This window comes from Gymnodraco acuticeps, unplaced genomic scaffold (genome assembly GCF_902827175.1).
Source record: "Gymnodraco acuticeps unplaced genomic scaffold, fGymAcu1.1, whole genome shotgun sequence".
Taxonomy (NCBI): Eukaryota; Metazoa; Chordata; class Actinopteri; order Perciformes; family Bathydraconidae; genus Gymnodraco; species Gymnodraco acuticeps.
Genome location: NW_022990016.1, coordinates 1,687,578 through 1,704,786, shown reverse-complemented (window position 1 = coordinate 1,704,786; position 17,209 = coordinate 1,687,578). Strand labels below are relative to the sequence as shown.

The following is a 17,209-nucleotide window of genomic DNA, read 5'->3' as shown; positions in this document are numbered from 1 at the left end:
CAACAAATACAAATCAACATCACCAAAATACATCCTACAAAACTTCCATAAACTTGAATCAACACCTCAGAAAAAGTAGCATTTATTTTAAGGCTGCTTTATTTAACTGCATTCGTTTTCGTTGATTGTATTTGTGTTATATATTATACTTATGATACCATATTTAATATTCTATTACTAATTGGTAACTGTTATGTCTTACACTATATATTAAACTTATACTAGCCCATGTTTTATTGCTTTTTTATGCTTATACATTATGTTACATTGTTGTAGTATAGTATCATATTACTATACTAGTCTGTTTCATATTGTCTCATATCAATCAATCAATCAATCAATGTTTATTTATATAGCCCAATATCACAAATGTTACATTTGTCTCAGTGGACTTCACAGTTTGTACAACATATCAGTATGACAATAGACCATATATAATAATGAACTATGATATACTACATCATATATTAGCCTGCCTAGGTGTACACTGTTTACAGTGACTTGCTGACTCTGCTGCTATCAATCACAAGCTGTCATTTATCAGCAACACTCACTTCACTGTTAATTGTCTGATAGCTTTTGAATATATATTTTGTATTATTTCTTTCTGTTTATGTTTACTGTTTCTGCTTGCCTCTGGTTCTTTTTTATACTTATGATCTTAATGTATTTATTTCCTTTTTTGTTTGCAAAAAACACATTCACCTACTAGTAGAATTAAGGCCTTTCAACAAAAAGTAAGTTTTATACGGGAACTAAAAACAATAATATGAAGTCACGAGGAACAAAATGATTTACATGAATTCATGGGATATTGAAATAACAAAATGAGCAGCTATAAAATATGACAAAAATCCTACCTCAGTCTGCGACCCCAGTTGATAATCCTCCCACTCCTGGCCAGCAGATGGCGGTGTGTGTATATATGACGCTGGTTGGTATCCACCAATCCCAAGTGATGCTGTCTGTGGGCACGAGCCTCTCTACTGCTCTGCTTTCGTCTCGTCGATGCTGTCCAATCACAGGGCGCTGAAGAGAGACACCGCCAAGATCAGATTGTGAGACGCGCTGCTGTAGCACGGCTAGCGGAGAGTGGATAGAAGAGGCTAACAAACATTTTGCTAACTTGTGAAGTGCACCGGTAAGCCGCCGTATTTATCGACTTTTGGCTTGCTGTGTGACGGAGTTACCACAAAAGAATGTTAAATATATGTTGTATCAGTTATTGTGTGTTTTGAAAGTCTTTAAAATATACTAACACTAAGCTAACGTAGTAATGTTGCGGCTAATACTGGCAGTGTTGTCGATGACAGCTGTGGGTTAGCTCGCCTGCTAGCTGCTAGCTCATGAATCGTCAGTTGGCTAACAAAGCGCCGGTGGTCCTGCTTTCCAACCGTAATCGCGAGTTAGCTTGTTGCTACACTAATGAGAAGGCATTGCTAACTACCTAAAATATTACTAGTTGCTGTACTTTGTGTTGAATTCAGTGTATTATCTGTCAAGTTGATAACTTACTATATATAGCACACGTTAACAGTCATCAGAAGGACTTTAGTGGGTTTAATGTAGAGATTCATGGTGATAGTGATTGAATTGGTTCATTAACATAATGTACATTAAGCTGTTGAATGATCATTGTTGTCCTGAAACGTCAAAAAGATTGTTTTAATGGTTGAGCAAACAGCACTTGTAACGTAGCAAAATATATTATTCGTTAGCTCGGTGTTTTCTTCAATGTATTTATAACAAACAGGATCGTGTGTTTATGTGTCTACTTTAAGACATTATTCATAACCCTAATGCTAGTGTAACTTCGGAAGAACCTCACTGTTCTTAAGTTTGTTGCTGACCAGTGTCCAGACCTATCGTAATCAACACTTAAACATCAAGAATCTAATCACCCAGAAAGTAAAGGATAAATCCGAAGTCTTGGCGAAATGTGTAGTTTAAAATGTCTCAGTCTGAATAAAACGCATGTTGTTTATGCTTAATTGTTAACTTGTTCTGTTGACTTTTTCAGTGGTTAGTTTTTGATCCATTGAAAACGATCACTTTTTAATTCAGCCTCCATACGACACAGGCAAATCCTGGCATAAAATGACAAGAAACAGGAAGTTGAGCTAGAAATAAACTCACTAGTAAACACTAACACAATTTAAGTAATTTGTCCATGGTATTACACATATAATTATATTAAAGTAGTTCGACATTGCTTAGTTTGTTTCCTGTTTGGTAAGGATTTAGACCTCCTCTTCCTCCATTCTCAAATGCCAACAACAACAGCCGTCGAAGAAACAGGAGAGTGCACTCGTAAGTGCACATAATCACCATATTAACTTTTCACCGTGCGAAATGCACACACATTTCTTAAATGATAACCCACGCGGAACTTTGCCTTCAATCTGCAGCACGGAACTAAATAATCGCAATTTTCTAAGTGAATCCTTTGAAAACGTGCATAAGCTAACTGGCTAGCTAACGCCAGCAGGCTGAATCCAACGCTAACTGTTAGCTAGCTGCATTCAACAAAAGAGTGTTCATCGCTGTCGTTGTATGAGGTGAATATTGTTGCTAGTGCATGCAACATTAATAATGGACTGTAACTACATGGTGCTATCACTTAAGTCTCTTTAATAGTTTTGCGCTGGTGTGATAAAGTTAGCATGTTTGCGTGACCTGTAGCAGAAGTTCTACGATGCCTCTCCTCCGGACGGTACCTGAAGTAGGCCTTGTGCACACTTAGCTCAGTAAAAGTTGTGAGCATCAAGGGAGGCTTTATTGTGAGTTTCTGCAGACAAGGTGCATTTAGAAATTCACCTCAAAGGCTCATATAGTCGAGGAAGGTCTGAAATATGCACATTTGTCGTTAATGTTGTCTCCTAAGAACACACGGTTACTCAAGCTAACATTAATGCTGTGTACAGTGTGCTGGCAGCAAGCAGTTTAAATGGGCCTCAGAAATACTTCAGTTTCATTGGAAAACAAACCTGTAGTTAAATAGATTTAAACTTGTGTGAAATATAATTTAAAAAATTGACATTTTGGATGAGCTGGAAATGAACTACTGTAATATAATAGTTGTTGTTTTTTCTGTCCTCAGGGGTCTGAAAAGGGACAAATAAAGAAACATTTATTTTAAGCCTGAAGCCCAACTGCTCCGGTCCTTTGGGATCATGGCGAAAGATGCAAGTAACTTATTATTATAATTTGTTGTTTTTATTTTATTCTGGAAAACCTGTTTAGTTTATGTAGTTAATGCACTTTTAAGGAACCTAGATAATCCAATACCAAATATTATCAAAATGTCTCCAGTCAAACTAGTTAATTGATGATAACTAAAGAGCCCTTTGCCCAATGTGCCACCTTTTTTATAGGTACTTTGACTGATCTTAGGATAACGTCTTGCTTTACATTAAGATATTCCCTTTTTAAAATATCACGTTTCTTCTTCTGTACACTTTTGGTTCATTGGACCTATTTAGTGTATTTTAATGTTGTAATTCCGAGTGTGCTCTTGTCCTTTGCAGGCTGGTCTGATAGAAACTAACGGAGAGCTGAAGGTTTTCATCGATCAGAATCTGAGCCCCAGCAAAGGTATATGTTTCTAGAAAATGCCTTTTTTATACTGCAGTTTCATCCTTACAGTAATGCAGTGGTTCTCAAACTTTTTCTGTCAGGCCCCCCCTTTGGAGAAAAAAAAAAGTCAGGGCCCCCCCCCACACAAATAGTCAGGCTCAGTGGCGGCGCCAGAGATTTATTTTGGGGGTGCTGTGGGGTAGCTTGACCTTTCATAGAGGGTGCTCAAACATTTAGGGTTTCCCATTAATGTACCGGGCGCTACAGTGGAATTTTCTACTGCAACGCTCCTCACGCAAATACACAACGTACCCGCAACTGTTACAATGAAGGCTCGATAATCAGCTCACGGCATATAGGTGTAAGCAGAGGTAAAGTGCTATTTTTATAGGTGGTGTGTGGACCTCACGCAGGGCTCGACATTAAGGACTGCCCGATGGCCCGGAGCCATCTAGTATTTAGCTCGGGCAATGAAGCCTCACCTGCTGGTTGCCCGATCGGGCAATCTATAATGCCAGTATCATGCAGCTCGCGGATCCAGTAATGAGTGACCCGACAGTAAAACTAAACATATCTATAACTAGTTTAGGTAGTTTGAGAGGTAATTAAAATAGCTACGTGTGATATTCTAACCTGAAGTGTGTGTGTGTGTGTGTGTGTGTGTTTGTCCGCTCACCGCTGCATGTGATCATGCAGAGCTGCGTATCAACTCGTCAGCAGCAGCTGATCTCTCTCTCCCGTCAGATTAGACTTCACTCGCGTTTATGTCCATATCGATCAGATCCAGCTAGTTCTAGCTAATGATATGACTACCTGCTTATTAAAAGACACCTAAACAATAAGTGTCGCTATGCAACCGGGTGAGGCCACAAAGTATAGCGCAGCATTATGCATTTGTTTACATGCCCACCGGAACCCCGAGGCATTACCAACAGATCAACGCACAATCAACCCATACAGGACATCTCTTTCTCCACATTAAGTGTTAGACATTATAATTGACTATTCTTGTCTGTCACATACTCTTCTTGTCTGTCACATACTCTTCTTGTCTGTCACATAAGTGGCGCAACTGAAGCGGTATTGCGCTAAAGGGAAATTATTTTGACCGAAGAGATTTAGATTTGCCGGCTAACGGGAACTCTGACGTCGCCATTTTGTGTGCTTCGCGGATGCGCTCGGCTCCTCTCGACTGTTGCTCGGGTCTGCTCGGTCAGCTTCCGGATGAGGAGGCATTCGTTCGACCAACTTACAGTAGATAACATTACAAACATTTTTAACAGGGGCCATAATAGTGTAAATAATGTTTGTTTTGGCAGTTATAACTGAATGTAATGTTTTCTACTTTTTTACACCTGGGAAGGCATTTGCCTTCATCAGATGGAAAGTGTCTTGACCAACAACTTAAGTGTTTCTTATAGCTATGCAGGGCATGCAAGCGAGCAAACACAAACAAGAACAAACAAGTGAAATGAAGAATAAAATTGAAATTGTACAATATAATATTGTGGTGGTTCATCTTATAATTCAGTCTAGAGAATGCACCAGACAGCATCTAAGATCTGCAAAAATCTACATTTTCTAGGGGGACGGAGGCCCCCCAAACCCTTCGTGCCATTTCGTCTGCGCGCATTTTTCAGGGCAATCTCTATTGGGCTCAGGTCCATCTATAAATTAGCTTAGATGGCCCACAGGGCTAAATATTGAAGTTAAAAGCATCAATCTGCTGCACTTTGAGAGCAAAATGAAGAGATCTATGGATACATCTCTCAACACCCATTTGAAAAACAACTGTAAACAGATTTACTATTTCTTTATGGATATTTTACAAATCACCCTTTTAAACTTTATCCTTTTTTTTACTGTCATATAGTATTTCATACCTGTTTTTAATTTATTCTCTTGTTTTATAACTATAATGATCATATAAACGTGTGCCTCGGAAATAATTGTTTACATTAATGGTGACCAAAACGTTTGAGACCCACTGAGATAACACTGAGAGTCCTTTAGCTCACTGAGTCTCTCAGTCTGGCAGGAGAGGACTCTCCTCCACTTTGTTGTTGAAAAAACTCCTTATATCCGTTAGCGTAGCTCGCTAGCACCAAAGCTAACAACAACGATTTCCGGTACCGGTGCGCTCTCTCTCTCTCGCGCACGCACACAAAATGGCTTGTTCCACACACACACAGAGCCGAGCTTTAATGAAACGCAGAGACCCAGACGTAATAGTACTGTATCATATTATTTTCGAATCAATAATTTTTCAAAATATGAATTTTTTTTTTTATATATATTTTTTTAATAACCATTTTTCCTCCTGGTCTCTCGCGCCCCCCCTGTCATGCGCGCCCCCCACTTTGAGAACCACTGCATTAATGTCTCTGTGTCCTGTCACCGCCACATTTTGCCGTCATTTTACTTTACCGACTAATATCAATTAAAATTGTGTAATGGTTTCAGTTTTGTGAATGGTTTACATTTTAAAGGTTCATTCAAATAATTGAACAGATGAGAATGGCTGATTGTTTGATTTTAAATGGTATTGCTTTGTTTTTTTTTAAAACAAATCATGGTTTATGGCCTGTTTTTGTATAAAAACAAGTCCAACACCAACGTGATTATGATAGGAAAGACTTTGCAATGTTCAATATAAACTATCTTTCCCACACAGGAAACTCTGTGCCTTTCATTTTGCAATAGGGGGCTATGGCATATCATTCGAGCTCTACTCATTACTCGTCTTCATGTCTTCTGTTAGGTGTCCTGTCTTTGGTTACAGTCCAGGCTACAGCTGTCCCCGTGGCCAAACAGCTACTTCCCAAAACTCTTGGGCAATCCAATTTGAACATTGCTGCACACATGCAACATTTGCCACACATGGTGAGTGATGCTCCACACAACCACCACACTTCATGGTCCTATAAAGCCAGACTGTTATGCTCTCTTAACCACATTTGTATGAGAGTTTGTAACCTCAGAAATAAATAAAATCCAGCTTTTGAAGATGCTAGTGTCTATAGATTTGTTGCTGGGTCTTACTGTTGTGTAAGTCCCTCCATTATCATTGTGAGGTGACCGGGTGGGTGAAGGGACTTGATCCTAAGCTTATCAACTCTACAGTCAGCAGGATTACACCCATCATCCCATTATATACAAGGAGTGTATACATAACATAAATCAGCTTAGATAATTTAGATAATCAAACTTTAGTGAAGGAATGGATCTCATAGATGCCTCATATTACGGTGTAAGAGGCAAATCTTTCTTTGATCATTGGCCATGTTCATTACCAGTAACTGATAAGTCAATATCAATAAAGATGTCTAAAATAAAAACGTTTTCTTTCTCCATTCAAAATGGACAATAGGGGTTTGCCTTTTCAATATTGGTATTGGCCTATTTTTTGCTCTGTTGCCAGCCTTTACCCCACATGTGTCAAACTCAAGGCCCGGGAGCCAAACCAGGCCCTTGGTGGATTTAATTTCGGCCCGCAGGATAATTTGTAATTACTATTAGATCTGGCCCGCCGGTATATTGCACTGATTATTTAATGTTGTTTCTTTAGGCAATAATTTAAGCTTTGTTAGTTCCAGGTTTAATATGTGCAATAAGTTCTGCAATAAACATTGAACCAGTCCGGCCCTCGACTAGTACCCATTTTTTTTATTTTGGCCCACTGTGTATTTGAGTTTGACCCTCCTGCTTTAGGCAAATGAGATGACATTTGATTTGCCTATGTTTATCTGTTGCATCAACTTTGCGAAAGCTACATTTAGTTTTAGTAATTTGCAAACAGACTCTGAAAACAGTATCTGGCATACCCAGCTGCTGAGTCATTGGTAAACCACTAGCTAGTCATGACTCTTGTGTTGATGCCAATGCGTTCCTGTATGGTTTGTTTACAAATGAAATGTTGGTTTGTAAGAAATAATGCAAACAGTCAGATATTGGAAATTACGATTGACTATTTCTCCCTTCGCTTGTCTCTCTGTAGGTGATAGGAACACCCCAGAGGCCTACGATGTCCAATACCATTTTGGTAAACAGTCCACATACACCCAGTTCCCAGTTCCTCACTCAGAATCCACCATCAGATGCCTCTCCGTGGTCTTCAGGGTAAGTCTCAGAAGTCTTTATCCGCTTTCAAATCAACGTGGAACCCTGTGGAGATTAATTTGATACTGGAAAGGAAAGGCACACATTCAACAAACTTATCAGTATCCACGTTACAAATCTTGTCATTTTAAGAGCCTCTGAAGTATTGCATGAGTAAAACCGTCTTTGACGCTGGACAAGGAACTATATTTGTTCATATTATCTGACATAAAAGAGCTTTCCTGAAGAACTCTCTCCATTTTCTCTAGTAAATGGCCAAGCTGAATGATATTGTCTCCAGTTCGCAACCTCTACTTCACTGTCAGTTTACAGCCATGTGACCCTATAGCACAAACGTCTGACAAAACTACGCTGAAGTGAAGTTTATGGCCTTATTTGCTTTTTTCTAGTGTCATTTCAAAATGTTCTTTGAATTCGCTTAATAAGTGAAAGGAAAAGGTGAAATGGATGTGAAAATTGAAAGTGGGCTCGGTTTTGTCTGCAGAAAACGCGGAAAGAAAGGGGAAAAGAATGGAAAGGGCTTGAGGCATTTCTCCATGAAAGTGTGTGAGAAGGTGCAGAAGAAAGGAGTCACCACCTACAACGAGGTGGCAGATGAACTGGTTGCAGAATTCAGCTCTGCAGACAGCCACATGTCACCCAACGACGCAGTGAGTGCTGCTGATGCATGACCTTTTTTCAGAATGATGCAAATGTAATAAAAATAATAATAATGTCGTCCATATTTTAAACTTGATTCTCCATTTCAGCACGTGTACGACCAGAAGAACATCCGACGGCGTGTGTACGATGCACTTAATGTGCTTATGGCCATGAACATTATCTCTAAAGAGAAGAAGGAAATCAAATGGATTGGCCTTCCCACCAACTCAGCGCAAGAGTGCCAAAACCTAGAGGTAGAAACACACAGAACACTTCCAACAAAGACTTGTTTCAGGCACATCTTCTGTTGAATTATGAATTGTAAGATATTCATTTGTTATAACAATGTGTTATTGTTCAAGTGTACACGATTTTTAAATTGAATTTGTGCAGTATAAGAGTAAGTACTTATTGTAAGTCGCTTTGGATAAAAGCGTCAGCTAAATGTAATGTAATGTAATAAGTGGGGGTGTTGAATTATGAATTGTAAGATATGTATTTGTTTATTTAATACTCTTATACTAATCACTTCCTGTATTCCCGTGACAAAAGGGACATGCGCAATAAAACGTGTCCCTTCCGGTTGAAGCAAAGCCGACGGTGTATGTGTGTATTTATTCCTCCGTCACGTTAAACTATGTTCACGGTATTCCTGCCCTAAGATCATGGCATCGTCAACATCTTTCCTATTCAACCCATGTTATAAATCTTCATTGCTATTTCTTTATTTCATCTGCAGGTGGAGAGACAAAGGCGGCTTGAGAGAATTAAGCAGAAACAGTCGCAGCTTCAGGAGCTCATACTGCAGGTGGGGATGAACTGAGAGTTTGCTCTTGGCCTTATCATGGGGGTCTTCGTCTTAGTGATTGTTCGTAATTACCTTCTCAAGGTGTTTGTAAGTGCAAAACTGTACACTAAACGGCCGCTATAGGCACTATTGTGTTAGATGTTGATTGCGGTCTTAATCTTGGCTTTTTGTCAAAGTGTTCACCTTTCGTTAATCTTGTCTTGCAGCAAATAGCTTTTAAGAACCTGGTGCAGCGGAACAGACAGACGGAGCAGCAGGCAAACAGATCTCCACCTCCCAACTCCATCATCCACCTCCCGTTCATTATCGTCAACACCAGCAAGAAAACGGTCATCGACTGCAGCATCTCGAATGACAAGTATGTGATGGTGCTAGCCTTCATGGTTGAGCACTATTATATTGTTCATTAACCTTACAGTTTAATTTGAGTATCTATTACAATACTGGATTAGTGGGAGAACACTTGTAATAGTCAAGGTCAATTATTACTAGTGTTACGCCCCTGATAAAGGGGAGCAATAATGACAACACCTTTCACATTTATTTATTTAATCGTTTGTTTGGCAGGGACAATGCACAGTAATGAACACTTAAAACATTAAAATGTGTCAAGCGTAACAGTGCCAGATTTAGCTTTGAGCTAATTTCCATCCGCAGTCCCTCACATAAAACATTTAAGAAGTTTACATTTTACAAACATAGCAAAAACAAAATACATGATATGCAAAAGAGCAGCATACACAAGTACTTATGACATGGCAGTACAATGTAGCAGCAACGACATGTAAAGTGTCCCTGTGTTAAAGTGCATTTAGCGGTGACCTTTGAAGCTATTGAGAGTGGGACAATCCTGTGTCTCAGTTGGGAGGCTATTCCACAAAGAGCTGCCTTTAATGGAGAGGACATTTTGTCCAAAAGTGGTCCTTCTGCGATGGACTTCACAGTCTCCTCTGGTTTCTGACCTAGTGCAGCGTGCAGTGTGTTTTCTGTGGATGAATTCCTCTAAGGGAGGGCGGTCCATGTAAACATTTATAAATAAAGCACATACTTTTAAAAGACTTAAAATGGTCAAAGCTCAAGAAATTGTGTTTTTCAAGGATGGTACAGTGGTGGTATGAATGTGGCTTTCTGTCAAACACCTTGATAGCTCTCTTGAATAACTAAAACACATAGAAAAGACTGGATTAGTAGAACACTTGTAATAGTCAAGGTAGGTTATTACTAGCCTAATTCGATCATTTATCAGTTACAGATGCCTATTGCGTAAAGTGAATGATTTGCATGTTAAGTTTTCCAGACCTTAGCAAGGGAACCAACAGCTTGTGGTCAAATGCCAGTAAAAAGTTCTTTGGAAATGGTGTTGGGCGTGAGGAGGAACGTGATAAACCTGAACAGTTTCTTTAGACGCTGACTCAACAGTTCAGTATGAAGCTGTCTGGCAGGCAGTGACTTTACATGTAAGACCATAACTCTGGCATGTCAACTAATTGGGGCTTATTTATTGTGCAAATATGTTCGATTTTTGATGCAACATAAATATATCATGCCATTTTTAACCCTAGAAGAAACATAAAGTAGAATGCAATTAGAGTCCATCTCATTCAACCTTTACCCTCCAGGGTGTCCGCGGGGTCTTAAAAAGTATTAAAAGTTGATCGATCAATTTAGCGAAAATTAAGGCTATTAAACGGCATTTTCCAAGGTATTACATTTTGTCGCTTGTTTTCAATAAGTATATAAATGGTCCAAAGAGGTTGTATTCTACAGTCTGCCTGAATGTAATCATTGCGTAGGTGTGTAGTGTGATTCTGTGTAGTTTATTTATGGCATCCCGTTGGGTTTGACGTCATCTGAACAGGACATCGCGCGCTCACTGCTTGATAGCGCGCGAAGGTCCGTTTACGCCATCGTTATGGGGAAATGCAAGTTTGTGTCCAAATGGTTGGAAGATAAGGAGGAAGGACAATCAATACTGTGTATAGTCAATGTGAGGTAAAGTGTGTCGCCAATGTAACCGGTTAGAACTCAAAGTGTCGATGAGGTCTTAAAATGTATAGAAAGGGTCTTAAAAAAGGTCTTAAAAGGTTTTACATTTGACTTCAGGATTCCTGCATATACCCTGTATATAAATGTCATGTTCTTATATGTTGTATGTGAGGGACTACGGATGGAAACCAGCTAAAAGCTCAAATCTGGCATATTTACATTTTGAAGCATTAATTGTTTAAAAATGTTCATCAATGTGCATTGTCCCTCTTCAAATAAACGATGAAATGAAACATGTGAGGATAATGTTACCATTGAGGCTTTACATAGCCTTCAATAGGTTCAGGGTAACTCAGTAGTTCATAGTTTCCTCTCTGCCCACTGAAGGCGGATACTTCCTTTACATCTCTTGACTTTAAGATGTCTCATTTAGGGTTGAATCCAAGTCCTCTTACATCCTCTTCCTTGTTTCTTCGGTCTACTAAATGTATTCTTATCTCTCCTGGGCTTCCTCTCTTTCATCTGCAGGTTCGAGTATTTGTTCAACTTCGACAGCATGTTTGAGATCCACGACGACATCGAGGTGCTGAAGCGGATGGGCATGGCCTGCGGTCTGGAGGTGGGGAAGTGTTCTCCGGAGGACCTGAAGGTCGCACGCAGTCTGGTGCCCAAAGCGCTGGAGCCCTACGTTATAGGTCAGTCCTCTCACCCAGAGTTATAATAATAATAATACATTTTATTTCTATAGCGCTTTTCTTGAGCCCAAAGACGCTTTGTTATTATTTATTTAGTTATACATCTCAGATGCTGTGGTTCTGGTTCTTTCTTTATTTCCAGGGTTCCCGCGGGGTCTTAAAAAGTCTTACATTTGATAATCAGAATTGAAGGCCTTAAAAAGTCTTAAATACTATCAAAAAAAGAAGAAAGGTCTTCAATATGATTTAGAAGGTCTTAAAAATGATGGGATTTGAAAGGTACTTCTGTGTAGCGATCGCGTCTAAATGTGTTTTGGGGGAAATGTCCGGGCTGCAAAGTAACCAGTACGGTAATAGCCTTTCAGTTCCCCCCAACAATTTGTATTGAAATAAATAAACATGGGACCAGTCATCACTAACTTTGTTCCCCCCGGCCCCTTATCAGAGAACACCCAGCTAGTAACATAGCAACCAAGCTTCAGCTAGTGGCAGTCAGAAACTCGGGTATCTTTGAATCTACTTACAAATAAATATGGGGAAGTGTGAGTTCAACCGTATTTGGTTGGAAAACATTGAATTTAGTGCTTAGTTGAAACCAGTGGAGGGAACGTGTTTGAAGCCCGCTGCACCTTTTGCAAACAAAATTAGAGTTTGTTTTACTAATGTAGCGTTGGCTAGTGCAGCGTTAGCTAGTGTAGCAGCTCCCGCAACAACACCGGGGGACCTCCGGGCGACGTTTGAGTCAATCAATCAATGTTTATTTATATAGCCCAATATCACAAATGTTACATTTGTCTCAGTGAACTTCACAGTTTGTACAGTATATCAGTATGACAATACGACACCCTCTGTCCTTAGACCCTCACATCGTACAAGGAAAAACTTCAGGCGAAAACCCACAGTTTAAAGGGAAAAATGGGAGAAACCTCAGGGAGAGCAACAGAGGAGGGATCCCTCTCCCAGGACGGACAGACGTGCAATAGATGCCGTGTGTAAATTGAAAAGATAATACATTTGCAACATGGGTAGTCCAAATGTTTGGAAATGCATGTGTGTATAATAGGAAGATGAATCCACGAGGATATCAATCCCGGACTTATGATCCAGGACCACAGCCACGACTCAAGATCCAGGGCTCGCGATCCAGGACACAGGACCGCAGCAACAGGATCATCCATGACTCCGGATCCCAGCGTATATAGACACCAAAAAGAAAGAAATTTGGGGAAGCTGGGTTAATCGGAACATGAGAGTACACAGGTATAGACAGAGAGAAGGAAGAAGTAAGATGTCCCCTGACAAACTAAGCCTATATCAGCAAAACTAGGGGCTGAATCTAATCAGCCCTAACTATAAGCTTTATCAAAAAGGAAGGTCTTAAGCGCACTCTTAAAAACGGATAGGGTGTCTGCCGCCCGAACACAAACTGGAAGCTGATTCCACAAATGTGGAGCTTGATAAGAAAAGGCTCTGGCTCCCATTGTACTTTTAGAGACTCTAGGAACAACCAACAACCCTGCATTCTTGGAACGCAATGCCCTAGTAGGACAGTAGGGTATAATGAGTTCTTTAAGGTAAGATGGCGCCTGCCCATTAAGGGCTTTGTAGGCGAGAAGAAGAATTTTAAATTCTATCCTGTGTTCTATAGGGAGCCAGTGTAAGGCAGCCAGAACAGGAGTAATTTGGTCCCTTTTCCTAACTCTGGTTAGTACACGAGCTGCAGCATTTTGAATCAGCTGAAGCGACTTGACTGACTTCTTGGTACACCCTGATAATAAGGAGTTACAATAATCCAGCCTTGAAGTAACAAATGCATGGACTAGTTTCTCTGCATCGTTTTGAGGCAAGATATGCCTGATTTTTGCAATGTTACGTAGATGGAAGTAGGCGGTCCTTGAAATTGATTTTATGTGAGCGTTAAAGGATAAATCCTGATCAAATATAACACCAAGATTCCTTACAGTCTCACTGGAGGCCAAATTAATGCCATCCATAGTTAGTATATCTTTAGATAATTTGTTTCGTAGATTCTTCGGGCCAAGTACAATAACTTCAGTTTTGGTCGTGTTTAACATCAAAAAGTTTAAGGTCATCCACGTTTTTAAGTCCTTAAGGCAGTCTTGAATTTTATTTAGATGATTAATTTCATCAGGCTTGATTGATAAATATAGTTGAGTATCATCCGCATAACAATGAAAATGTACAGAATGATTCCTTATAATATTGCCTAACGGAAGCATATATAATGTGAACAAAATAGGTCCGAGCACTGAGCCCTGTGGCACTCCATGGCTAACGTCTACGTCAACCCTAAAAGCGGAGGTGCTGTGGACACTAAACACCAATCATACAACAGCATGAAGACAGCAGAGCTCTGACTATAGCTCTTGACACTCACTCACTCACTCACTCACTTTGTCTAACATGCGAACACAGTTCAGTGTTCTGTTATGTTCAGTCATCGTTCTCATGTTGAACATGAATACATTTACTTTGTAAGTAATTATGGGACGTATTTCTTCTTTCATAGCAATTTTCCTTCATACTTTCTTGTCGTGAAATAGGTCTTAAATTCTATTCAAAGTGGTCTTAAAAAGTCTTAAATTTCAGTTGGCGAAAACTGCAGGAACCCTGATTTCAGAATACCTGTATTGGTCCCACAAAGTGGACATGTACATTGTTACAGCAGAAAAGAGCCAAAGACAGCTTAATGTTACGAAGGTTTTAGAAAATGTATCCTGCTTATTCAATGTTTTCATGCTCAATAAACACAGATAATATTTTACAGGTATCCCTACCTTTAGTCCGGTACACTGGAAAAGGAATACCCTGATGAAGAATAAATGCATTACATTGTTAAACCTCCAAAGCAAATCCTGCCACCCTTGGTATATAAATAGTTTGATAATAAATAAAAGTGCAGAAATCCTACTTTACAATTACAGAGTTTAAAGGGAAGGGTTTGGGGTATATAAAGCAGGGTATGATGATGCATCCTTTTGCAAGAAAAAGCTGCTTTGACGCAACATTAGTACCTCTGCCTGAAACGTTTCATAAATGAAGGATTGAACATTTTCAAATGTGAGCTTTTATGAAAATGAGTGAACTGCAGTGCTTTGCAAAGAAAGTGACACCATGGTGGGTCAGGGCGTTTCGTTTTTAACAGCAATAGATGAGATTTATTTTTTCCGAATTGTTTTTATGTACCTTTCCTTCAGTATTTCATATACAAACGAAAACAAAGTCCTGTTGAACACAAAGTTAGAACAATAGTTGGATGAAGTGGTCCTCTGCCTATCCATGTAATGTTTCAGAGGAGTGGTGCCTTAAGGATTCATTAAAGATATTTCTATTTGCTGATGTAGTTTATTTTGTTTTCCACAGAGATGGCAAAGGGTCCAATCAGTAACGTCTATATCACTGGAGGGTCCTCAGTCAATGGAGCCCGTTACCCTGCAAGCAGGTGAGAAGTCTTTCCTGTAATGTATCCTATAAATGTGCCGGATAGCAGCCGGTTCATCCATTAACCATTACATTCTCTCCTGTTTTCAGCGACGGCTGCACTGACGGCACCATGGCCTCCAGCTCGAACGACTCTCACTACAGCGGGTCTCGCGTGGAGACTCCAGTGTCTTATATGGGGGACGAAGACGACGAGGAAGAGTACGACGAAAATGACGATGAAGACTAACCCATCTACACCTCGCCACTCCCAACAAGCACAGTCCTTCAAAACCACCTTCACCGTGGGAACGTAGTCCCCTTTTTGTGTGTGCTTCTTCAATCTCCTCCCAGTTCCCCATGCCTGTTTTTCTGTCTGGCTTTCTCAGGGGTCTAGATGAATGAATTGGAAGTACAGAGGTGTGTTATTGCAGCCGTCTTTTTCTGATCCTGATCACGTGCACCTGCACCGCAGCTTTGGGGGAAGGTGTCGTCCAAGGGAACTGTGGCCACGCTCTCAAGTCTTTGTATGTTCAATCCACTTCTCAATAAGCCATCCCACTTAAAAAAAAAGCAACCTGTAAAACCCACTGCTGTTGGAGAATGTTCAATGTACTTGTTTGAATAGTTATTCCTATTATTTTGCATTACATACGGCAGACATGATGATCAAAATGTTCCAAGATGGCCAAAGTGTCTGCTTTAACCGTGTTAGTGCAACACGGTGGTTTCCGAGTGGCCTGACAGTCGCCATGGCCTCCCAGGATGTGGCTCCATCACATGTGTTGAGACGTTCTTCTTTTGTGTTCTGGGCAATAATTTTAAATAGTTTCTTATTCTCCGTTGTGTTGGGCTGGCTTCCTTCTGTTCCTGTAGGGAGCTGCTTTTCCTGATCTTGTTTGCTAGTTTTTTTTGTTTTTTTTTGTATTCTGGAGTTGAGGAATTCTCCGTCACCGCCCTTGTCAACGCCTTGGTAGTGTTTACAAAAGAATGGCACCAGCAAGGTAAAGACTTTTTATAACCCAGGCTCCTGATAGGTGAATAAGCTTTGTTTGTGATTTACGTATACGAATCCTACGACGATTGTAGCTTATAGTATCCTTTAGAGGCCAGTGGTAAAGATAGACCTTACAAACAATTATTGGTGTATTGAAATGTGTGGTTGCATAGATCTTTATATATACTCCCTTCAAAGATCTCCCTTTTAAAACTTGGCAACACATGTACTGACTCTTCCAAAAACCTTTTCTGTAATCTAATATAAGTTTGCAAATTAAAATATAGATTGTTTTAATAATTTTGTATTTATAATTTGTGGTTTTTATGCGGAAAATACGATTTTAAGGGTCGTGATGGAAGGACAACTTTCATTTGTTTGCATGTAAGCAGAAGTACTGGAATATAATATGAGATTTATTTTAGCATGTCAAGCACTGAGGCTTTTAAAAAAAATTCACAACGGTTTTCCTAATTTCCTTAATCGGCAAAGGACCTTGTTAAAAAATATTACCGTTTTTAAGATCATTGATTTGTGGCTGGTGGTTCTTTAAAAAAATAAATAAATAAAAAAGCCAATGGTTTAGGATCGACTCCCAGACTTGAGTGCTGGTGAAGTGTTTGGGGAGGGGTCTGTTCTTCAGAGGAAAGTCACAGGCAACATGTTAAACACTCAGAAGAAGATAGCTGAAAGGTGAGACCCATCAATAATATGCTTCTTTGCTCACTTATATTTTGCTACTGTAGTTTTACATTTATCAGCTTTTAATTTAAATCTCTACATATTCAAACACTTGCTGACTTTAACACTGGGCTTATTTGAAAAATAATGGGTGGGCCAAGTGTTTTTGACATGGAGAGCCGATAAGGGTCAAAACGAAGCATGTGCCGCAGACACTTGATCTTATTGCTTTTTTAGCAGCCAGACCAAAAGATAGCAAAACAT

The 17,209-nt window shown here is 39.7% G+C and overlaps 1 protein-coding gene across 3 annotated transcripts; it reads left to right on the top strand.

Moving 5' to 3' along the window:
- Positions 1-958: 958 nt before the first annotated feature.
- On the top strand, positions 959-16,564 carry LOC117544580 (transcription factor Dp-1-like). 3 transcript variants are annotated; one of them, XM_034213759.1, is made up of 12 exons: positions 959-1,141; positions 3,101-3,185; positions 3,528-3,594; positions 6,338-6,459; positions 7,574-7,695; positions 8,180-8,345; positions 8,445-8,591; positions 9,077-9,145; positions 9,352-9,503; positions 11,660-11,826; positions 15,211-15,289; positions 15,379-16,564. In XM_034213759.1, exons 2-12 carry the CDS (start codon positions 3,174-3,176, stop codon positions 15,515-15,517), a joined length of 1,242 nt encoding a protein of 413 aa, XP_034069650.1. In that variant the 5' UTR covers positions 959-1,141; positions 3,101-3,173; the 3' UTR covers positions 15,518-16,564. The 3 variants fall into 3 exon arrangements, with proteins under 3 accessions (XP_034069650.1, XP_034069651.1, XP_034069652.1); XM_034213760.1 differs by lacking the exon at positions 959-1,141 and adding an exon at positions 2,247-2,310; XM_034213761.1 differs by lacking the exon at positions 959-1,141 and adding an exon at positions 2,270-2,558.
- Positions 16,565-17,209: the final 645 nt, after the last annotated feature.